The 26630-nt window shown below is 40.2% G+C and overlaps 1 protein-coding gene across 1 annotated transcript in view; it reads left to right on the top strand.

The window, feature by feature from the left end:
* LOC128687537 (uncharacterized) overlaps positions 1 to 26630 on the top strand; it is a gene marked incomplete at its 5' end in the record, with an annotated part of 116058 nt that overhangs the window by 45622 nt on the left and 43806 nt on the right. The window contains 1 exon segment of the mRNA XM_070080753.1: positions 12093 to 20210. Coding sequence (XP_069936854.1) covers positions 12093 to 20210 — 8118 coding nt within the window.

Below are 26630 nucleotides of genomic sequence, written 5' to 3'. Positions count from 1 at the left end.
CTTCTCTCCCTCTTCATGTTTAAAATACAAGTGCTCCTACCCATTTTGACTCTTATGCTCAGTCTCTCTCCTGCATTGATCTTTCTGTCTGTTCCTCGCCTATTGCACTTGATTTCATGTGGTCTGTTCTTCCAGATTTACATGATAGTGGTCACTTTCCTATCCTTCTTTCTTCTGCTACATTTGCCCGTTGGTTTTGTAGCCCTCGTTGGGAATTTGCTCGAGCAGATTGGGAATTATACTCCCCTCTTACCACCTGTTGTGAGGACCCCCTTTCATCATCTGTTGAAGAACTGGCGCACCACTTTTCAACCTTAGTTCTGACTGCAGCAACTCATTCTATCCCCCAAACCTCAGGTAGGCATTCTCAGACATGCGTACATTGGTGGTCTCCTACATGCACCTGCACAGTGCGCTTAAAATATGCTGCATGGGGCCGTTATTGATATAACCGTACCGTGGAGTGTCTGTTGGATTTTAAGCAGGCAAGGGCAGTTGCTCGCCACGTCATACATGATGCTAAATGTGCTCATTGGCGAGACTGCATGTCTACCATTACCTCATCTTCCCCTGTGTGTGTGATTTGGGAAAAGGTGTGGTAAGTACGTTCTGAACCCAGCTCCCATTATGTGGGTTGGTGGAGTTGATATCGCAGAACCTTAACAAGTTGCCACAGAAACTGGGAACTATCTTGCCCGTATCTCCCGAGGGCTTCACCTCTGTCCTTCATTTCTTGCGTCTAAACCTATCATAGGGCAATTGCCCTTAGATTTCTCCTCCAATGGATTGGAACCATATAACGTACCTTTTACTCTTCTAGAATTAGAGTCCATGCTTTCCATATGCCGGCTGTCGGCACCGGGACCTGATGATACCCACATCAGTATGCTACACCATCTCCATTCTGTGGCCCTTCCTGTTCTTTTATGTCTTTTCAATCTAATTTAGGAGTGAGGGGTTCTCCCACAACACTGGAAATCAGCTACTGTACCACCGTTTTGCAAATCTGGAGCCTCAGGGCTTAACACCTCTCACTATCGTCCCATTGCCCTGACCAGTGTGGTCTGCAAGGTGATGGAACGATTGGTGAATAGACATCTGTTGTGGTTCTTAGAGACACAATAACCTTTCCCCCTCACCAATATGGCTTTTGCAAGGGCTGCTCTACTTTAGACCCCTTGCTCCATTTCAGTACACACATTTGAAGTGCCTTTGTTAACAACCACTCTATCCTAACAGTCTTTTTCGATCTAGAGAAGGCACATGACACCATTTGGAGGTATAACATTCTAGCCCAAGCCCACTCCTTAGGCCTCCGTGGTAATCTACCTAACTTCATCGCTGCCTTCTTGTCTGATAGATATTTTCAGGTGTGTATTGGCACCTCGCTTTCCTCGGACTTTGTACAATCCGAAGGAGTTCTACAAGGTTGTGTCCTCAGTACTACTCTTTTTCTCTTAGCTATAAATGACCTACCTTCCATTCTTCCTTCGCATATTTGGTCATCACTTTATGTTGATGATTTTGCTATAGCTTACTTGGGTGCTGACTGTCGACAAGGAGTGGCCTTCCTTCAGGTAGTGATTGACCGAGTCTCCCATTGGACCACTTCTCATGGCTTTAAATTTTCCAGTACAAAAACCTGATTCATTACCTTCACTTGTACTTACACAGTTCACATATTCCAACATGTGATACAGTCAGGTTTCTGGGCCTGCTTTTTGACTGCCGGCTGACGTGAAAACCTCACATTGCTTCGTTAAAGACAACCTGCCATGGTCGGCTAAATCTCCTTAAGGTTCTTGCACATCGTTCATGGGGAGCAGATCGTTGCACTCTCCTCCGTTTGCATTCCACCCTAGTCTTGTCCAAGCTAGATTATGGTGACCAGATCTATTCTGCGGCTTCTCCTGCAACTCTGTCTAAGTTAGATCCAATTCATCACCAAGGTCTCTGCCTGTGCCTTGGTGCCTTTCGTTCGTTCCCTGTTGAGAACCTCTATACAGAGGCTAATTTTCCATCCTTGTCTGATCACCGTGATGCTCATTGCCTTCGCTATTATGTTTGATCCCACGACCTCTACAATCCTTCCGTATATAGGATAGTCACTGATGTTAGTAAATGTTCTTTATTTGTTCATCGGCCTTGTTTACTCCGTCCCTTTTCTCTCCTCCTACATTCGCTCTTGCCTTCTCTTCAGTTACCACCTCTCTATGTTCATGTAGCCTCTCACTTTTCCCTGCCCCCTTGGTAAGTTCCGGCTGTTCATGTCTGTTCTTACCCATTGCCATGCGCGAAGGCCCAACTACCTATGATGGCTTCCCGCTCTCTTTTTCTTGAACACTTCCACTCTCATTCTCATGCTATTGCAGTGTACACCGAGTCGCTGCAATGTTTCCTGACAGCGTCGTATGAGGGCATTTATTACCCTCGGGAAGCATTTTTACGGCTGAATTATATGCCATTCTTGTAGCACTTATGTGTATTGCATCTATGCATGTGTCAGGTTTGTGGTTGTTTTAGACTCCCTTAGTGCTTTACAGGCTATACAGAAATTTAATACACCTCACCCCCTAGTTCTTCGCATCCAACTTTGGTTTCGCCGTATCTCTAGCAAACACAGAGATACACCTACCATCCGACTTATGACCGAGTTTGGTTCTGAGAAACCGGTCGTAAGTTGAAATGGTCGTAAGTCGAACTTTACTACTGAATATCAAAATAACATTTTTGTAATGACTATTTTATTGTTTTATTTTGGTATTTCATGTTTTACTTTACTTTTTATGCTGTTAGTACTGTATTTTATACTGTAAGGTTTAGGATAAACACTGTGTACAACACAAATAGTTGTTTATTTCCCAGAAATTTGGCATAAAAAAACACGGTCGTAAGTCGAGTGGTCGTAAGTCGAGCAGGTCATAAGTCGGATGGTAGGTGTATTATTTTTTGCTGGGTCCCTGGTCATGTTGATGTACAGGGCAGTGAACAGGCAGACACTGCTGAGCAGTCAGCAGTACATGACCTCCCAGTTTCATATAGAGGAGTTCCATTTACGGACTATTTTGCTGTAATTGCTACCCATCTTCGCACCCGTTGGCAACAATGTTGGTCTGATCTGCTCCATAACAAACTTATTGTGTTAATCCGAGTATAGGTTTCTGGCTGTCTTCTTGTCACCAGTGTTGAGGTTGGGAGACTACTCTCCCCCATCTTCACATCGGCCACACTCGTCTTGCTCACAGGTATCTCATGGAGAGGCGTCCTGTTCTTCTCTGTGAGAATTGCCAAGTTCCAGTATCTGTTTGCCACATTCTGTTGGAGGGCCCACTCTATCAACGAGCACGCAGAATTTACCTTTCTTTACCTTCCCTTCTTTCTGACGGATCCTCCTTTAATGTGGTCTCTCATTGCCTTTTTGACAGCTACTGATTTATTACATAAACTTTGATGATGATGATGTCTCTGGCACTCTTCTCAGCCCTTTCCACCTTAATCTCTAGCTACCCACTACCCCTGCACTATCCACTGCCCCGCTACACTTCATAACCTAATAATTATCCCTTTCCCTCTTACTACCCATTACCCTGCATCCTTTCCTGCCCGGCTGCGCTGTATAATCCTTGTGGTTTAGCGCTTCTTTCTGATTATAATAAATTAATGGTAAAGCATATTTTAATAATAAATACTGTAATAAAACACTTCTTTCCTTTTTAATTGGTACAATAAACTTAAGGTGATGAATGAGAGGAAGATTGGAAGTTGTATGGGGCTACTGGGGGAGAGGGTCATCAGCCTCATACACTTCGTCATCAAATGCTTCGTCAGTCAGGGTTTCGTAAGCCTGGGTTTCTTCAACATCTGAAGAGGCTTTTGAGGTAGAAGGCACTGGTCTGAAGAATTTGTCTAAGGAAGTTTGCACCGTTTTTCTCTTCATGTCATATATAGGACGGTAGCATGAGATAGAGTTGTTAACACCAGTTGAAATCTTTGAGAATCTCTTGATACTGGGGTCCTGAAGCTCAAACATACTGAGACCTCTCTTTTTAAGAGAAAATGCCTCGGCCATCATTTTCCTCTCAAAATTTTTAGAAGGAACAGTTTCATCTTTTTCCTCTTGCTCTTCCTTACACTGCATCTCTTCCAGCTCCATCGAATTTTCATTTGTCAGCTCTGTTGACTTTGATGCTGCCTGGTGTGGGTTGTGGCAAAATGTTGTACTACACAGAAGGCGCGCGACTCAAAATTTGGATTTGTGGTAGTATTGCAAATGAAACTTTAGCACAGCAGTCTGTTTGTATGTGTGAATGTTCGTAACTCGAATGTTTGTAAGTAGGGTAGCGTCTGTATATGTATAACAAATATAACAGAAATTTCCAGTCTTACAAACATATTTGCATTAGTTTTCAGTTACAGTGGAACCTCTACTTGCGAGCGCATCCTCGTGCGAGTTTTTCCAAATACGAGCAGTCGACGGGTTGATTTTTTTGCTTACATACGCGAGCAAAATTTCCATATGCGAGCAGACCTCAAGGCAGGTTCCTTGACGCTGGTGAGGGGCTCTTGCTCTTGATCTCGGGAATTGTATCTCATTTGTTTGTTGGACTATCTTATTGAAACTTGGGCAATATATGATGGAAAAATGTTTCTTAATGTACACCAAAAATGAGAGAAATCTATGCATAAATAATGAAGTTCACTTCTCAGCAATTAGCCACCCCTTAGCAGTATTTTCGTATGGTTTTTATGGTTGTATTCTCGGTTTTTTGGTCTCATTTGATAGAATGGAAAATATATTACAAAAATAGATATGATTTTGATTGCTTTCACGATGAAAAGTACATACAGTACCTTGAAATTGAGCTCAACGTAGGAAAAATGTTCGATTGTTTTGGCTATGTTCAAGAGTGAACAAATGTCCGTTCCAACTGTCTATTCCAATATGCAGTCATGAATGGGTTAAGTAAGTTTATTCAAATACAGTTACATAGATTGCCATACATAGCAGCGTATGTGCAGAGAACCTAGGATAACCCAAAAAAGACAAAGTGACTTATTTCCATTGATATTATTTATACAATTATTACAATAAGGCATAACAGTCAGTCTTATATTTTTTGTGTGAATAAAAATTACAAATTATTTATATTGTAATAATAATAATAATTTTTTTTTTTTTTTTAACAAGTCGGCCGTCTCCCACCGAGGCAGACATATTTTATTCATTCTAGAGTATATGTTGGACTATCTTATTGAAACTTAGGCAATGTATGGTGGAAAGATGCTTCTTAACCCTTTCAGGGTCCGTCCCATAGATTTACGGCTTCACGTTCAGGGTCCAAACCGTAGATCTACGTCAAAATTCTAGCGGTGTCAAATTTAGCACGAAAATGCTCATAGGCCTACATGTGAGAGAACGGGTCTGCGTGGTGGGTGTGCGCCGTAAACAAAAATTCTAGGCGCCTGCATAGCATTGTGGGAACGCCGGCTCAGTTACCTTTGTTCACCATGCCTTGTCGCAAGGCAGCTCTCACTCCAAGGAAAATTGGGACTCTCCTCTTCCTATCTGATAGTTCTGACACTGATGGAAGTGGAAATGATGACGAATTCTTTGGCTTTGATCAGTTAGTGGCTGAAAGGAATGACCAGGATGTCGATAATAGTGCAGAAAACCCTGACGATCCTCAACCTTCTACCTCTGGTGTTGGCACTCCTCAAACACGGTCGGTTGTACCTCAACACAAGAGAAAACTATTATTTTTGCGTGGCCAGGCCTCTGACTTCAGTAATGATGATGATAGTGACGTGGATTGTGATTTTATTGCTCTTGACGATCATTCGAGGAGTGATAGTGAGGAAACATATTCACCAATAAAGCGTCGGTATGTACGCCGCCGCATGCGCTCGGGTAGTGTACCCTATGCAGTACCCAGGGGACGGAGTACATCCTGGAGAACATCCCGTGGCCCTACACCAGGAATAGACAGTGAAAGTGAGGATGATGTGGCTACACTTGGCATGAATAGACCACAGGCATCAGTAGATGGTGGTAGTGGTGATGGTAGTGCCATGGCCATGCTTGACTCACCAACCAAGGCTGGGACCCACACTGCTGACTCCTCAGTTCAAGGACAAAGCGGAGCGTCAGCTACCAGCCCACCACAACCACAGCTACCTGCACAACCAGCCTATGATGTCCAGTATCCACCAGCAAACCGTATCTGGGATTGGCAGCAAAATCCCAATTTTGTTCCCAAGCCCCACCACTTTGATGACTCTCAAAGTGGAATTCTACCTACTTGTCCCCTTGGAACCACGGCCAATGAACTGGATTTTTTTTAAATATTCTTGACCAGCCCTTGATGGAAACTATTGCCAGGGAAAGTAACAAGTATTTTGAGTACACCATGGCAAATACGATCATATCACCACAGTCAACACTACACCGGTAGAAAGAGACGATTGTTGCAGAATTGTATTTGCTTTTTGCAACAATAATGCTTATGCCTCACGTCTATAAGCATAATATAAAAGCATACTGGTCCACAGATCGGTTAATTTCTACCCCAGTCTTCAGTGAAATCATCCCAGTGAACAGGTTTATCTTATTGTTACGTATGTTGCACTTCTCTGACAAAACCAGGCCTGACAAAAGTGACAGGTTATACAAGATTAGAAATGTTTTTATGTATCTCAAACAAAAGTTCAACATGTACTTTTATCCATTCAAGAATCTTGTAATTGACGAGTCTTTGATTTTGTTCTAAGGTAGGCTGTCATTCAAGCAGTGTATACCGAGCAAGAGGAAACGCTTTGGTATAAAACTGTTTGTACTCTGTGACTGTGACAGTGGCCTGGTATTGGATATTGTTTTGTACACTGGATGTAAAACATTGAAAGATACCAAGATGTTATTGGGTATCTCAGGTGACATAGTGAGAAGCATGATGGCACCTTATCTTGGTAATGGGCATACATTATATACCGATAACTGGTACACAGGCCCTTTACTCATTGATTTCTTGTGAGTGAACAAGACAGATGTGTGTGGCACAGTGCGTTCTAATCGTAAACATATGCCCAGGTTCAACGCAGGTGCTCGTGGTGATGACGTGAAGGCGTTTACTGCCAATGACATCATGGCATTACGGTGACATGACAAACGAGATGTCACATTGTTGACAACCATTCACCATAACGAAATGCAAGACAGTGGTAAAGTTGATTGAGTGACTAATGAACGTATTCGAAAGCCAGTGACAGTGATTGATTATACACAAAACATGCGCCTTGTTGACAATTTTGACATGCAGATTAGCTTTGTTGATTGTGTTTGTAAGAGTTACAAGTGGTACATGAAACTTTTCTTCCATCTCTTGGACGTTTCAATGCTCAATGCATATAATATGTACCAAATGAAGACTGGCAACAGACCACCGTATGGTGAATTTTGTTTGTCTGTTGTCAGACAACTCATAATGAAGTACCAGGTAACAACACCTGCTATACAACAAGGTCTTTGAATTCCTGAGAATATACCCAAGCGTTTTGGGAGGGAAGGTGATCATTTCATAATACAGCTTCCTTCAACTAAGAAGAAATTTGCTCAGAAGAGATGCATTGTCTGTGCACAAACAAAACAATGGCAACAAAGGCGCAAAGACACTCGGTTTATGTGCAAGGAATGTAAGGTGCCTCTGTGCATGGTGCCTTGTTTTTGTATGTTTTTTATGGTTATATTCTTGTTTTTTTGGTCTCATTTGATGGAAGATATAGTACAGAAATAGATATGATTTTGATTGTCCAATGTCCAACTGGCCAGTGTAGTAATGGGTTGACATTTATACAATTATTACAATAACGCAGTGGTCTGCATAACAGTAAATCTTCTATGATAAGAATACGTACGTATTGACTAAAAATAATAATAATTATAATAATAATAATAATATAATTAATAATTATAATAATGTGTATGTACGTACTATGTATAATTTAGTTTGAGCATGCCACCACAAGATGGTGGTGCATATCAAAACAAAGAGCAGCAGTCCACATGTGCTTATGGAGCTTACCACACGGGTGAAGGAATACTCCTGTTTTTCTTACGTTTCGTGCAGTTATTTCACGAAATTTCTTGTTTCTAACCATGGGTCCTAAGAAAGCAAGTCCACAGCAGAGTGCCGAAAAGAAAAAGAGGATGATTACCATGGATTTAAAGCAGGAAATCATTGATGAACATGGACAAGGTGCCAGGGTTAAGGATTTAGCCAGACAGTACCAGCATACCACTTCTACAATATGTACAATACTAAGCAGAAGGAGTCTATAAAGGCTATAGTGCCAGCAGAGGGCATTAAAATAATGTCTAAACACTGGACCTCTGTCAATGAAAAGACGGAGACACTGCTGTTGATGTGGTTGAGGGAGAAGGAGCTCGCCGGAGATACCGTGACTGAGGGTATCATCTGCGAGAAGGCACGAGGCATTTACGAGGCATCACAAATGTCGTTTAAAGCCAGTTGGGGATGGTTCGAAAAGTTTAAAAGGAGGACCAACATTCACTCTGTCATCAGGCATGGTGAGGGAGCGAGTTCTGATGTGAAGGCAGCTGAGAGTTTTATCAAAACTTTTGCAGAAGTGATAACAGCTGAAGAATACACCCCTCAGCAAGTCTTCAACTGTGATGAGACAGGGCTCTTCTGGAAGAAGATGCCAAGGAGGACTTACCTAACTGCAGAAGAGAAGAAGATGCCAGGCGACAAACCCACGAAGGACAGGTTAACCCTTGCACTGTGCACAAATGCAAGTGGCGACTGCAAGATCAAGCCGCTGCTGGCATATCATTCAGAAAACCCCCGAGCCTTTAAGTCGCATAAGATTCTCAAAGAAAAGCTGGACGTTATGTGGAGGGCAAACCCGAAGGCGTGGGTCACCAGGCAGTTCTTTGTGGAGTGGGTAAACCTGGTCTTTGGTCCTACCGTTAAGAAATATCTCCAGGAAAATAACCTACCCCTGCAAGCCCTTCTCGTCCTGGACAGTGCACCTGCTCACCCACCGAACATCGCAGATAACATAATCGAAGAGTTCAAGTTTATAAAGGTTCTCTACCTTCCACCCAACACCACCCCTATCCTGCAGCCTATGGACCAGCAGGTGATTTCCAGTTTCAAGAAGCTCTTCACCTGTTCCGCTGCTGCTTTGATGTGACAGAGAACACAGATTTGACCCTTTGAGAGTTCTGGAAGGACCACTATAACATTGTGATATGCCTCAGAATTATAAATATGGCCTGGCAGGGTGTTACAAGGGGGACCTTGACCTCTGCTTGGAAGAAGCTGTGGCCTGAGGTTGTGTCCGAAAGGGACTTCGAAGGATTTGAACTCAAAGAGCCAGTGGTGGAGGAGATTGTGTCCCTTGGAAAGGTCATGGAACTGGAGGTGGATGAAGAAGATGTGAACGATCTTATCAAGGAGCACTCCGAGGAGCTGACGATGGAGTTAGATGAGCTACATAAGCAGCAGCATCAGGAGGTTTTGCAGAACATTCGTACCGTGGAGGAGGAAGATATGGAGGAGTATACCTCTGATACCTCTACAAGTGAGATAAAGGAAATGTTGGGAATCTGGGAGAGATTATCAGGCTTTATTGAAAGGAAATGCCCAGAGAAAGTTTCAAGTGGTCGTGCACTGGACCTATTTAATGACGCTTGCATGAGTCATTTCCAAAATATTCTGAAAGGGAGGAAGAAACAAACTTCCTTGGACAGTTTTTTCTTGATATGCTCTGCAGATGAAAGTGTGACAAGCGTGGAGAAAAAACAAAAATCAGTGAATAGTGAAGTACGTATCATTAAAATAAAAATTGTAGCAGTTAAGTGACAAAGTGTATCATTAAAAGTGTAGAAATTAAGTGTACACAGGATTAAGAGTTTATCACCCAGAGAAAGTTTCAAATGGTCGTGCATAAAATACTTATTACAAAGAAGACCACTAGTATGCCTAGTGCATTGGACCTATTGAATGACAGCATACACCGATGTGCCCAGCATCTCTTCTCCATCTCCAAGGTAAATGCTGTATTACTACATAATTTCTTTACATATTATTATTATTAATATTATTATTATTTCATTATTATTATTTTTTATTATTATTTTATTATTATTGTTTTTCTTATGAAACTATGTACGTAGTAATCTAAAGGAGTTTGTCTCGCACACTCCATTTTCTGTTATAATACAAGCATGGGAAGGTATGTCAGGAGGAGGAATGGCCACCGTGGTGGCCCTATAATACACAACAACAACAACAATGGCTACTGTGCCTCCGCCTCCACTAACACTACTCACATACGTAATATTTCATTCATTCTAGTGTATATATCATGTTTTTATGTTATTAATATTGTTTATTATGTCATATTAGATGAACTGTGATAGATAAATAAGCCGTATAGATGATATTAGTGAAATATTGAAGTATCCTGAGAGCCGGGAACGGATTAATTGCATTTCAGTTAATTTAAATGAGGAAAATTGATTCTGCAAACGAGCAAATCCACTTGCCAGCAAGGTCATGGAATGGATTAAACTCGCAAGTAGAGGTTCCACTGTATTTTCACTTGTGTTGACTCTCCCACACCTATGTCCAGCAGTAGTCCACCATCAAACTGATTGTCAGGTTTTCTTGGGATCTCTTTCCCATGATTGCCTATGTTAGGTAAAAGGACATTGGTGCAAGTAGTGTGACATTTTGTTGTGGCAACTTTTCACTGTCCAGGAGCTTTGTCAAGCCATTACAGTTTGACAAAAGCTTCTGGAAAGTGAAACATTGCTACAATGAAATGTCACATTAGATGTACATTTGTTCTTTAACCTAACATAGTCTATAATTCTATCAATATTATTACGTGATAGCTATGTCTTGGCAAAATCGTTCACCGTGGGTTTCTATTTCATAAAATCTGTACGAGTTAGAGCAAAATTAAGTTCATATTTGAAATCAGCATTCAAAAATTAGTTAATTCACTTGTTTTTGAACATGGATTAAAATCACTGTTGACAAGTGTAATTAGAGAGAGGAAAATTTTGAGAGGAAGTATGGTTAATGAAAACAAATGAGTTATGTATGAATAATGTACACTGAGGGACATCATAGCTGTATTATGAGAGTTACCTCACATGAGAGGTAGAATGAATCAGTAAAAGATACCCGGGAGTGAGAGAGAGAGATGTACCTCACGTGAGAAATAGAGAGTCAGTAAAAGCTGGTAAAGTTAAAGGTTTTTTTGAAGTGTGCGATCATGTATGGTTACGGTATTCAAAGTAAGTTTACCCCCAGACACTTTATAAACTTAAAAACATGCAGAGTTAACTTGTTAGTGAACATTGATCTTTGTTGGAAAGTCTAACACTTTCATTAAACATAATATGAAAAATAGTTTTGTTAGTTTCTCCTGATGCTTGTGCCATGTGTTGCATCTTCCTTGACATTTTGTTGATGGAGGGATAAATATTATAATAGAGTTGGACCCCAACTTATGAACATAATACAGTCCCAGTGGTTTCAATTTCCACACAAATTATATTTGAAACCTGGAACTTTTATCCTCTATTAAATAATAAAAAGAATAAGGTGGATGTGTGCTATTTATGTTCATAACTGCAGCTTGAGAGTTCTAAAGAAGTTATTTTCTCCATTTTATGTCTTTTATATTTTGTTTGTAGGTCATAAGCTGGGGCTCTACTGTATATATCCTTCACACCTGGGGGATTTTGTGTTAAAGAATGTTTTCATTAATTTAATATCCCAAGTGTGGACATAAAAGTGGAACTTTACCTACTCACTTATTTTACAGTACAGTGTTTTTTAATTTATTTTTTAGACAATGTTAGAATACTTCTATTTAATTTCCTGTGTTATATCTGTTACAATGTTTATATTGCTCTGTCTGCATGTCTTGTTGATGTAAAGTATGCTTTAAGGAAATTTTCATGTATAATGGATTTTATTATAAGCAGTAATAGTATAGTAAACATTTAGTATCATGTCTAACCCTGTTTTGATTAATGAAGGCCCTCTTTCTTGCAGGGCAGCCAGCAGGTGGGGGATGTGGGGATGCTGGGTCCCGAGGAAACTCCCTTCATCCTCCATTACTAGCATCTCTGATGCGTCATCAGTCATCTGGGGAAAGTGCCACAGATACATCTACCACTATCAATCCTCAGTCATCCACAGATAGTGATAAACATCCATCCAGCCTTGACCCACAGTCATCTTATGACAGTGTCAGTGACTATCCAACATCTGATGCTGATGATGTGCCATGTAATGTCTATAACTTTTATCCCAGAGGATGGGCAGTTTCAGGAAATCAGATAATATCAGGACAACCACTATCAGTAAGGGGAGTCCTGACCCAACTGGAAGTAAAACATCAAAGAAAACCTTGCTCAATTGTTACCAACCCACTGGAGGATTTGTGGCATGAATCTGAGGATACTCAGAGAGCTCTACGTGATAGCTGTGCAGACGAACAAAGTATTCTTTGTTTAAATGGATCTTCTCAGGGTCTTGAAGGAAGAAGCACCTTGCCAAGAGTCAAGAAAGTTGGAAAGGGCTGTGTTTACCCTTATAGATGTATTCAAGGCAGTGTACTTTGTAGAAGACTAGAACAAGCAGAACCTGGAAGAAGAGAGAGAGAGATTGTAAAAGAAGCAGCTGAATATTATCAAAGAGCATTGAACAGTGCTCATGAACGAAAAGAATGGGCTAAGAAGAGTATTAGTTCAGCTAGTGATGAAGATACGCCTCTGAATGAATATTCTTTCTCGGGGATCCAAGATGAGGCAGTTGTAATTCACGAGCCTAAAAAATACCCAGTCAGAATCAAAAGTGAAGCAGACTTGAGTAGAGCCACTAGTATCATCAAAGATAATCTTGCTAATATTGTTCAAAGATACCTTGTTAAATCAGGAAACTCTTCAGAGTGTCAGTACTTCTATCCCAAGATTCCTTCAGAAAATCCAAATCTCAAGTTATTATCTGCTACTGGTGAATCTCAGGACTTGGTAAATCAGTTAAATGGGTTAAAAGGGATTGATAGATGCTCTGCCCCAGCTCAAGCAGTAGATGATGTCCACCATGTTGATATAACTGTTGATCTCTTAAGAAACTCCGACCAGTATGACCCCATAATTGTTATGGAAAATATACGACAGGTTGATCATAATTATGTAAGAACAAATGGTAGAACTGAAGAAAGGTTAGTTGAAGATAATCAAAATGTTGATAACACTCAGCCCTCTGATGAAAGTGATGTGGATCAACTTCAAATTTTACCTACATTAACTAATCAGTGCTCTACTAGAAGAACTGAACAGAATCCTGAAATATGGATAAGCAGTGAAAGAACAGCTAAAAATATATGTGCGGCAAAGTGTAAACAGCCAGTTAGGTCAACAGGGAGTCGTGAGAAGAAGTTGGTAAAGAGTGAAGAGATTGTTCCTCCGACCATGAAGCGAGAAAGTCGTATAGATATTCCTATTAACATTGAGGATGAACTAAAAAATGTAACACTCTTTGATCAGGAGGTTGCTAAAGTTAAGGCCTCTGTAATAGGACAAAGTCTTCAGAATATTACTCTAAGCATTACTGAAATGCCTGTTGAAGCTTCTGCTACTGGGAAGATTCACATTACAAATATAGCTAAAGGAAAGTCAGAAGATACACTAGGTTCACCTTCTACTGAAGATTCCTCTTGTGATAAAATACAGGACAAAACTGATGGTCAGTTCAAACTAAACATTGTTAAAGTTCCTGTTAAATGGGATGGAAAAGTTATAGATGGGGCAGAAACTGTGCAGAGGATTCAGAATGACATGGTTGTTCATGCAGCAGATACACCACTGAGTGAACAACATTCTAATGAGCCAATTGCAGGGCACCTAGAACATTCTAATGTACTAGATGCACAAAAGAATGGTGTTAGCAAAATTGTCACCACTGAAAAGATATTTTCAGACAGGCATGAAGATGGGGGTGTCATAGATGAAGGTCTGTATTTTGATACAGCTCCTGTGATGAAGGAAGTACAAATCAATAAATCAGCAGAGAGGAGTATACACAGAGAGCCAGCAGGGAAGACCACACTGATTCATGAAATATCTTTACTGAGTACACATAGTGATGAATCAGCAGGGAAGAGTATACACACTGATGAACAAGCAAGAAAAAGTATACATGATGAACCAGCAGGGGAGAATATACATATTGATGGGCTAAGAGGCAAGAGTATACACGTTGACAAGCGAGTAGGGGATAGTATGCATATTGATGAAATAGCAGAGGTGAGTATAAATATTGTTGAACCAGGAGGGAAGACAAAACATGTTGATAAACCAGCAAGGGATAGTATACACACTGATAAACCAGCAGGGGAGATTATACACATAGATAAACCAGCAGAGGAGACTATAGATAAACCAGCAGAGGAGACTATACCCATTGATAAACCAGCAGGGGAAATCCTCAATGATGTAGATATAACATTTGATCATGTTGATACTCTTAATAATTCTGCCATTCTCCAAGGAAATGAAATTAATTCATCAACAGTGGCTGAACTTGCTTCCTCCGAAATATATAGAGAGTCTTCCAAGGTCTCTAATGAGAAATTTGCTGATATTCCCATTATTTTTGGCATGATGCTTAGCACTGATCACCCACAGGAGAGTGAAAAATGTGACACATCACTTCATTATGATAACCTAGGGACTAGTGATGTAGTCATTCTTGAAAGTACTGAGGTGGATGAGGAATCATCTGACACAAATGATGATACAATGAGATTAACACAAAGACCCAAGTGCTTGAAGGATATTCACAAACTTAACACCAAGTCAAGTACAGCCAGTGAGAGCTCATTCGAATCTTTGCCTTACAGGATGCTTACCTCTCAGCCAGAAAGTCTTACAGATGACATAGCTATAGAACTTACTCGAGCTCCCCCAGACTCTGAGAAATTGAAAGCTGCTAGACTGGAATTAATCAGACAGGAGCGCATCAATGCCATCTCACTTCATAGTATGTCCCTCATGGAGTCAAGGGATGATTTTAGATGCAAATCTGTCTCGCCAGAGGAAGAGTTCGAAGGTGACAGCTCAGATATTTTTGGAGAGAGATCAAAATCAGATGGTGTATTAATAGATCCAGTGTTAGGAACAACCCATATGTATAACGAAGAAAGACAGCTTGACACACACAGCAACTCTATGTTTGATTCTGGTGTGGAGATAATGGTGCAAGAGCAAACAAACATTGTTGCATCATCGCTTGTCAAGTCATTTCCCAGCCCTGTTGAGTCGGTTCCTGAATCGGGTTTCTCGAGTCTTAAAGAGCCTTTGGCTCTTGAAGGCACAGTTGATGAGGGTGGGTTTGATGTTCATACTGGAGTTTCTCTTAGCAAATCAAAAGATAGTCTTGATCTCACTGATACTGATCGCTTCCTTGGGACTGATACCCTCTCGGATGATATGGAAACACTTTCTCTAAGTGCTGCAGATGTAACTCTTGTAGAAAGTGGGCCTGTTTCTACAGAGGGGTCAGCGAGAGGAAGTATTTCTGATTCTTTACATCCAGATAGCACCCTGTTAAAATATTATTCCAGTGAACCTTCCAGTTTAAATGTTAATTCTGTATTCATTCCCAGTACCTTTGTAGAAACGTCTTCTAAGTATGTTTTCTGTGATGAGCATCATCAGCATTTATCAGTTTCTGATTTATCTCATATCAGTCATACACTGGATTCATTACCCCCAAAGAGTCTGTTAGAACAGTTTTATGAATCGCAAGAAGATGCACATACAAGCAAAGGAACAGATGAGGTATCACCATATATTCTAAAATCAAACCTTACAATGAGGTTGGATGAAAAATCAATTAAATGTCTCTCTAATGAAGGCAATGGATCAAAATTTCAAACAAGTGAATCTCTCTCCTCAGAAGAAACTGTAATATCAAAGAGGTCACTTGAAGATCAGATTTCTAAATTTCCTTCTCAAGAGTCACAGGAAGAGCCATCTGAGTTTTCAGAACCTCCAGCGAGACTTTCGAATAATGTTATAGAGAGTGAAATAAATAGAGAAAACGTTGTTGATATTACAGTTGAAACATATGCTAACATTACAGAGGCAGTTCATTCAGTGGCTGAAAATGAACTACAGAATATGGGGGCAGTTGATAAAATACAAGATTATCATGATGCTTCAGCAGTAATCTCAGATGGTCATCATTTAGCTTGTCTACCAGACAAAGTATTAAACGAATTTGAAAAAGAAAAATATTTGAAGAAAGCTGATGATGAAATTAATGCAGTTAAGGAACCAGGCCCCGAGTTAAATGGGTCTTTTAGTGCAAGGGAAACTAATACAGAGGAGAATGTGAAAGTTGTAACTGACGTTGAATGTGAATTTACCAAGACTGATGAATTTATACAAGCTGGGCCTATCCAAAATAATACAGAACTTCACTTATCCATTGCAGATAAATTGAAATTGCTAAATAACTGTGAACCACTTGTTGGTTCAATAAGAGAAGAGTCACATACTTTACTTAAGAACTCAGATAATGTAATTAATGGAACTTTTTCCCTTCAATCTGTAAAGTCTAATGAGGCAGAGTTAAACTCCATAGAAGGATCAGTAGCTTTACCTCATAACAAAGAAGTCAAGGGTGGTGAGACAAGTTCTAATACTGATGTAATTGTGTCTGTGACATCAGACACTTCCAAAAAAAGTGATAGTGAAAAGTCAAGTCCCAATGCTAATGAAACATGTAGTACTGGTACTTCAGACAGGCCAAGCAGAAATTCTAGTAAAAGTGGAATTTCAGATCTTGAGGATGAAGTCTTCTTACCACCAAGAGAAAACTACATATTTGATGGTAGGCCTGTGATTTACTGTCCAAAAATTGATATGGCAAACCAGATTGGAATTTCTCCTCCTAAAGTAGCCATGAGTGTATTTGCAGTTGTTCCTTCAAAGGATACAAATATAGGTAAAGGAGCAGCATGGATTGCAGCTAATAAGGAGGAATTATCAAAATTTCATACCTATTCAGTGATGCCCAAATTGGCTAGTAATGTAAATACTGGAGAAGAAACAATAACTGACAAGTCAGTAACACAACCAAATGAGACTACATTTCAAGATGATTCTTCCAGTGTTAGAGAGGAAGAAGTGCAATTGACAGAAGAGGGCATGAAGCAGTATGAGGTATCTGTTGATATTCTTAACTTAATAAATGAAAAGAACAAACAGAGTTTATCATTAGAGTCTACACAACAAAGAGCTGGGGAGAGAGAACACTGTAATTTAATGCATTCCACACAAATCTCTCGTGTGAAAATCATGAATGAAAATAATGTTGCAAGCCCAGAAATTCGGACCGATCATCAGAATGTGGGTGATGCTGAAGTGCAGCAGAGAAAGAACGTGGTTGAAGGATGGTCTCAAAACTTGATACAGAGTGAGTTTGAGAGCTCTGATGCTAGATTGGCAATGCCTGTCACCACCTCTACACCTGCTGTGATGAAAGGAACAAAAAGAGAGGAAGACTATCATAGTAGCTTGGACAAAGTGGATAGTAATGAGTATAGATCTAGAAGAGACTTGCAGAAGGATGAATCAGAAGTAAAGCGAGAAGAAATTGCTTCCATTGACACTCACTCTGCACTTCAGACTGAAGAAGATGGCTCCTTAAGGTCTTGTGATAAAATTCATAAATATATAGTTTCATTATCAGAGAATAGAGAACTCTTTTCAAAATATGTAGCTGAATATTCAGATAAACTCTCACCAAAAGATATGGGGGAACATATCAAACCCAGGTTACTGCGTATGCCCAACCTGGAGAGAACTGACACTACTGCATCTCCTCCTCATCATATGTCTCTTAAAAGTAAAAGCTCTGATAACTCAGACAATACACCCCAAGAATCTCCTATAGTATCTCCTGCTATGAATTTTGACAAAAAGAAAGATACATTTTCGGTTCCAGGTTTGTCAGTGGATGCATATTCTTCATCAAGTCCCGTGTCTGTAGAGGCAACTGATGAAGAAAATTCAGTTATCGAGAATACATCGAATATAGAATTAACAAATACTATGAAGTTAGATGAGGAAACTAATGCTTGCCCAAAAGTTCCAGAACCTTGTGTTGAAAGTATACACTCGACTGGAGAATATACACCTCAAGATAGTGTATCTTCAGAGGAAAATGTAATAATATGTGGGAAAAGTCAGAAGGAAGAGTTAATGAAAGTGTTGACGGGTTCTGAACCAGAGTTAAAAAAATTTGGCAGTGAAGAATCATCATTGCTAACACTTGACAGCCATGGATCGTCAAGTTCTAAGGGCTACCTTGAGCCAGATCTAAGATCTATTAGCTCCAGCTGGGGTGCCAGTGGATCTTTAGAGTGCCTTGATAGGGACAAAAGTGAAAAAGGATCCCACACTCACAGGCATTGGTCAATAACCACTGCAAAATCTGAAGAGCTTGCCATGAAGTGTGATAAAGTGAGCCTAAAGTCACAAGGCTCCTTAGATAAGTTTCCACACTTTGATCAGGTGAGCTCCCAACAGAAAGCTCGTGGAGCACGCAAGAAAATCCAGTCTGTTGATATTGAACAAACTGAAAAAAAAGATTTGAACAAAGAGATGCACAGAAGTGTCACTCTTCCTGCAGGATCGATGGTACCAAGTAAAAAAGATGAAAAAAAGAAAGAAAAGGAAGAGAAAACCAAGAAAAAGAAAAAAGATAAGGAGGGAATAGGAAACAGTGAGAAAAAATCTGCTATGTTATCACTGAAGGGGTTATTGAAGAGAAATAAATCTAAAGAAAAAGAGAAGGAGAAAGAAAAAGATTCATCTCAAGAAAAATTGTCATCACCTTCTTTATTCAGAAAACTTGAGAGGAAGAATAAAAGCAATTCACTGTCCCCACGTCTTGATGAGAAGAGACACGGAGAGCAAGGTAATGTTGGTAATGCTTCTCGTAGAGATGTCGAAAATACCAAACACAGTCCTGTAGCAACTAATGGCAAAACACGTCCTGTAATTAGTGGTCCCCTTAGTATGCACCAAGTAGGTAATATGGCAGGCATGGGTGTAGCAACAACCATCTGTAGAGGCAGTGGTGGATTGACAGCTTCTGGATCTGATAGCGACAGTCCAATTGGGAGTCGTCAGTCTTCTCCTAAGCGTATCATTAGCCATCCCCGTATGGCTAGCCTTGGCACTCAGCCATCTCCAAGATTATATAAGCACGTCCTTACCCGACATCTTTCAAGCAGCCAAGAGTCAATAGACAACCCTCTTCTGTCATCAACACACTCATCCCCACAGACATCTCCTCATACATCTCCTAAAAGAGTGGTTATCCCTGCATCAGCTTCTTCATACAGTCTTCCTGCCAGTAGAGATATGAGTCCTCCAGCCCCAGTCATGGGTACTCGAGCCCTCAGAGGATCCAGCAATAGTTTTTCAGTCACTATAGGATTTAAACCTAAAGTCGAAAAGAGAAATAGAACCATGAGTGAAGGTGCTGACCTTAATAAAGTTTCACTTTCTCCAGTGTCTAAAAGGAAGGAGGGTTCACGTATTTTGACACAACTCAATAAACGATCGTCTTCTATGGAAATTCTTGTGTGTGGTAAAATCAGGGAACATTGTTCACAGAATGGAAAGTCTCCAGGAGGAAGCCCATTCTCACGGGAGGGAAGTTTTCGCTTACACAGGGAGATCTCTGTAGAGACCTTGTTTGAACTTCCTGAGACAAGTCCCAGATCTAACAGGACTCAGGAGGAGTATCAGGAGTATCTAAATGAAATTCATGCTAGAAATGACTCTCAGCATGGGTCATCTTGGAGTTTAGTTGAAGATTCTGAAATGGAAAAGGTCTATGCAGATGCTGCTAATAGGCGAAGCTCTCACCATACTTCAGCTGGGAAAAAACTCAGTCTACCACACAACATGCATCTTTCAGGACTGTGCGAGACGGCATCATCAAATTCAAACCTTCAGCGCACTGGTTCACCATTTGTTAGAGGTGTCCCACACAGCTCCAGCTTCACTTCCAGCCCCTTCAGAAGACCTCATTCATCTGCAGCAGTATTTTCTCCAGCCAAACGTGTTATGTCTGCCTCGGCAGGTCTGTATGCTTAGCTTATTTGTTACATGCATGTTTGCCTGAATTTGTTTCAATGCTGCAATATAAAAACAGTACTTATTAGGTGCAGTACAATAAAAAAGGTGTCACTTGTTACATACTGAGTATTAAAGTTATCACTTGCACTGTTAATTATACTACGATATTTTTTAGAGATTTAGGAGAACAGTAATTATAGAGGAGTTCTTGACTTCCATAACTAATTATAAAACAGTGACATAACAGGAGATAGTTCTGTGATACAGTGGCTTCATACCTATAAAACCATACTGTACTGTACCTTACTGTACTGTACTGTACTGTACCTTACTGTACTGTACCTTACTGTACTGTACCATACTGTACTGTACCATACTGTACTGTACCTTACTGTACTGTACCATACTGTACTGTACCATACTGTACTGTACCTTACTGTACTGTACCTTACTGTACTGTACCATACTGTACTGTACCTTACTGTACTGTACCATACTGTACTGTACTGTACCTTACTGTACTGTACCATACTGTACTGTACCTTACTGTACTGTACCTTACTGTACTGTACCATACTGTACTGTACTGTACCTTACTGTACTGTACCATACTGTACTGTACTGTACCTTACTGTACTGTACCATACTGTACTGTACTGTACCTTACTGTACTGTACCATACTGTACTGTACCTTACTCTACTGTACCTTACTGTACTGTACCATACTGTACTGTACCTTACTGTACTGTACCTTACTGTACTGTACCATACTGTACTGTACCATACTGTACTGTACCTTACTGTACTGTACCATACTGTACTGTACTGTACCTTACTGTACTCTACCATACTGTACCATACTTTACTGTATGATATTGTACTTTAACTTACTGTACTGTACCATACTGTAACATACTGTACTGTAACATACTGTACTGTACCATTCTGTACTGTACCATTCTGTACAGTACCATACTGTACTGTACCTTACTGTACTGTACCTTACTGTATTGTACCTTACTATATTGTACCTTACTGTACTGTACCTTACTGTACTGTACCTTACTGTACTGTACTATACCATACTGTACTGTACCTCACTGTACCATACTGTACTGTACCTTACTGTACCATATTGTACTGTACAATACTGTACTATACCATACTGTACTCACCCATACTGTACTGTACCTTACTGTACTATACCTTACTGTACTGTACCATACTGTACTGTACTGTACCTTACTGTACTCACCCATGCTGTACTGTACCATACTGTACTCTACCATACTGTACTGTACTGTACCTTACTGTACTATACCTTACTGTACTGTACCGTACTGTACTGTACCATACTGTACTCTCCCATACTATACTGTACCATACTGTACTGTACCTTACTGTACCGTACCATACTGTACTGTACCTTACTGTACTGTACCTTACTGTACTGTACCTTACTGTACTGTACCTTACTGTACTGTACCTTACTGTACTGTACCTTACTGTACTGTACCTTACTGTACTGTACCATACTGTACTGTACCTTACTGTACTGTACCTTACTGTACTGTACCTTACTGTACTGTACCATACTGTACTGTACCTTACTGTACTCTCCCATACACAAATAACCCGCACATCAAAGAGAGAAGCTTACGACGACGTTTCGGTCCGACTTGGACCATTGACAAAGTCAGTGTGACTTTGTCAGTGGTCCAAGTCGGACCAAAACGCCGTCGTAAGCTTCTCTCTTTTATGTGCGGGTTATTTGTGTATTGTTCCAGTCACGGTATTGTGCCTTTTTGTTATTTATGTACTCTCCCATGCTATACTGCACCATACTGTATGTACTGTACCTTACTGTACTGTACCTGACTGTACTGTACCTTACTGTACTGTACCATACTGTACTGTACCGTACTGTACCTTACTGTACTCTCCCATGCTATACTGCACCATACTGTACTGTACCTTACTGTACTGTACCTGACTGTACTGTACCTTACTGTACTGTACCATACTGTACTGTACCGTACTGTACCTTACTGTACTCTCCCATGCTATACTGCACCATACTGTATGTACTGTACCTTACTGTACTGTACCTGACTGTACTGTACCTTACTGTACTGTACCATACTGTACTGTACCGTACTGTACCTTACTGTACTCTCCCATGCTATACTGCACCATACTGTACTGTACCTTACTGTACCGTACCATACTGTACTGTACCTTACTGTACTGTACCTTACTGTACTGTACCTTACTGTACTGTACCTTACTGTTCTGTACCTTACTGTACTGTACCTTACTGTACTGTACCTTACTGTACTGTACCTTACTGTACTGTACCTTACTGTACTCTCCCATACTATACTGTACCATACTGTACTGTACCTTACTGTACTGTACCTTACTGTACTGTGCCTTACTGTACTGTGCCTTACTGTACTGTGCCTTACTGTACTGTGCCTTACTGTACTGTACCTTACTGTACTGTACCATACTGTACTGTACCATACCATACTGTACCTTACTGTACTGTTCCTTACTGTACTGTACCTTACTGTACCTTACTGTACTGTACCTTACTGTACAAGACACACTACAGTCTTACAATAAACACTACAGTCTTACAAGACACATTACAGTCTTACAAGACACACTGTAGTCTAACAAGACACACTACACTCTTACAAGACACACTACAGTCTTACAAGACACACTACAGTCTTACAAAACATACTACAGTCTTACAAGACACACTACAGTCTTACAAGACACAGTGTACTGTACTGTACTGTACCATACTGTACTGTACCTTACTGTACTGTACCTTATTGTACTGTGCCTTACTGTACTGTACCTTACTGTAATGTACCTTACTGTAATGTACCTTACTGTACTGTACCTTACTCTAATGTACCTTACTGTACTGTACCTTACTCTAATGTACCTTACTGTACTGTACCTTACTCTAATGTACCTTACTGTACTGTACCTTACTGTAATGTACCTTACTGCACTGTACCTTACCATACTGTACCTTACTGTAATGTACTGTACCTTACTCTAATGTACCTTACTGTACCTTATTCTAATGTACGTTACTGTACTGTACCTTACTGTACTGTACCATTACTGTACTGTACCTTACTGTAATGTACCTTACTGTAATGTACCGTACTGTAATGTACCTTACTCTAATGTACCTTACTGTACCTTATTCTAATGTACCTTACTGTACTGTACCTTACTGTAATGTAATGTACCTTACTCTAATGTACCTTACTGTAATGTAATGTACCTTACTCTAATGTACCTTACTGTTCCTTACTGTACTGTACCTTGCTGTACTGTACCTTACTGTACTGTACCTTACTGTAATGTACTGTACCTTACTCTAATGTACCTTACTGTTCCTTACTGTACTGTACCTTACTGTTCCTTACTGTACTGTACCATACTGTACTGCACCTTACTGTACTGTACCATACTGTACTGCACCTTACTGTACTGTACCTTACTGTACTGTACCTTACTGTACTGTACCTTACTGTACTGTACCATACTGTACTGCACCTTACTGTACTGTACCTTACTGTACTGTACCTTACTGTACGGTACCATACTGTACTGTACCTTACTGTACTGTACCATACTGTACTGTACCTTACTGTACTGTACCATACTGTACCTTACTGTTCTGTACCATACTGTACTGTACCTTACTGTACTGTACCATACTGTATTGTACCTTACTGTACTGTACCATACTGTACTGTTCCTTACTGTACTGTACCATACTGTACTGTACCTTACTGTACTGTACCATACTGTACTGTACCTTACTGTACCATACTGTACTGTACCTTACTGTACTCTACGATACTGCACTGTTCCTTACTATACTGTACCATACTCTACTGTACCTTACTGTACTGTACCATACGGTATTGTACCTTACTGTACTGTACCATACTGTACTGTTCCTTACTGTACTGTACCATTCTGTACTGTTCCTTACTGTACTGTACCATACTGTACTGTTCCTTACTGTACTGTACCATACTGTACCTTACTGTACTGTTCCTTACTGTACTGTACCATACTGTACTGTACCTTACTGTACTGTACCATACTGTACTGTACCTTACTGTACTGTACCATACTGTATTGTACCTTACTGTACTGTACCATACTGTACTGTTCCTTACTGTACTGTACCATACTGTACTGTACCTTACTGTACTGTACCATACTGTACTGTACCTTACTGTACTCTACGATACTGTACTGTTCCTTACTATACTGTACCATACTGTACTGTACCTTACTGTACTGTACCATACTGTATTGTACCTTACTGTACTGTACCATACTGTACTGTTCCTTACTGTACTGTACCATTCTGTACTGTTCCTTACTGTACTGTACCATACTGTACTGTTCCTTACTGTACTGTACCATACTGTACCTTACTGTACTGTGCCTTTACTGTTCCTTACTGTACTTTACCATACTGTTCCTTACTGTACTGCTCCTTACTGTACTGTACCATACTGTACTCTACGTTACTGTACTGTTCCTTACTGTACTGTACCATACTGTACTGTACCTTACTGTACCATACTGTACTGTACCTTACTGTACTGTACCTTACTGTACTGTTCCTTACTGTACTGTACCATACTGTACTGTTACTGTACTGTACCATACTGTACTGTACCTTACTCTACTGTACCATACTGTACTGTACCTTACTGTACTGTACCTTACTGTACTGTACCTTACTGTACTGTACCTTACTGTACTGTACCATAGTGTACTGTACCATAGTGTACTGTACCCTACTGTACTGTACCTTACTTTACTGTTCCTTACTGTACTGTACCATACTGTACTGTACCATACTGTACTTTACCTTACTGTACTGTACCATACTGTACTGCACCTTACTGTACTGTACCATACTGTACTGTACCTTACTGTATCATACTGTACTGTATCTTACTGTACTGTACCTTACTGTATCATACTGTACTGTACCATACTGTACTGTACCTTATTGTATCATACTGTACTGTACCATACTGTACTGTACCTTACTGTATCATACTGTACTGTTCCTTACTGTACTGTACCATACTGTACTGTACCTTACTGTACTGTACCTTACTGTATCATACTGTACTGTACCTTACTGTACTGTACCATACTGTACTGTACCTTACTCTACTGTACCATACTGTACTGTACCTTACTGTACTGTACCTTACTGTACTGTACCTTACTGTACTGTTCCTTACTGTACTGTACCATAATGTACTGTACCCTACTGTACTGTACCTTACTGTACTGTTCCTTACTGTACTGTACCATACTGTACTGTACCATACTGTACTGTACCTTACTGTACTGTACCTTACTGTACTGTTCCTTACTGTACTGTACCATAATGTACTGTACCCTACTGTACTGTACCTTACTGTACTGTTCCTTACTGTACTGTACCATACTGTACTTTACTGTACTGTACCATACTGTACTGTACCATACTGTACTGTACCTTACTGTACTGTACCATACTGTACTGTACCATACTGTACTTTATTTTACTGTACTGTACCATACTGTACTGTACCTTACTGTACTGTACCATACTGTACTGTCCCTTACTGTACTGTACCTTACTGTACTGTCCCTTACTGTACTGTACCATAATGTACTGTACCCTACTGTACTGTACCTTACTGTACTGTTCCTTACTGTACTGTACCATACTGTACTGTACCTTACTGTACTTTACTGTACTGTTCCTTACTGTACTGTACCATACTGTACTGTTCCTTACTGTACTGTACCTTACTGTACTGTACCATACTGTACTTTACTGTACTGTACCATACTGTACTGTACCATACTGTACTGTACCTTACTCTACTGTACCATACTGTACTGTACCTTACTGTACCATACTGTACTGTATCTTACTGTACTGTACCTTACTGTACTGTACCTTACTGTACCATACTGTACTGTACCTTACTGTACTGTACCTTACTGTACTGTACCATACTGTACTTTACTGTACTGTACCATACTGTACTGTACCTTACTGTACCATACTGTACTGTATCTTACTGTACTGTACCATACTGTACTGTACCTTACTGTACCATACTGTACTGTACCTTACTGTACTGTACCTTACTGTACTGTACCATACTGTACTGTACCTTACTGTACCATACTGTACTGTACCTTACTGTACCATACTGTACTGTACCTTACTGTACTGTACAATACTGTACTGTACCTTACTGTACCATACTGTACTGTATCTTACTGTACTGTACCTTACTGTACTGTACCTTACTGTACTGTACCATACTGTACTGTACCTTACTGTACCAT

The sequence above is a fragment of the Cherax quadricarinatus genome, unplaced genomic scaffold, assembly GCF_038502225.1.
Source record: "Cherax quadricarinatus isolate ZL_2023a unplaced genomic scaffold, ASM3850222v1 Contig912, whole genome shotgun sequence".
Taxonomy (NCBI): Eukaryota; Metazoa; Arthropoda; class Malacostraca; order Decapoda; family Parastacidae; genus Cherax; species Cherax quadricarinatus.
Note: the sequence above shows the minus strand (reverse complement) of the source record. Positions and strands in the feature narration are given on the sequence as shown.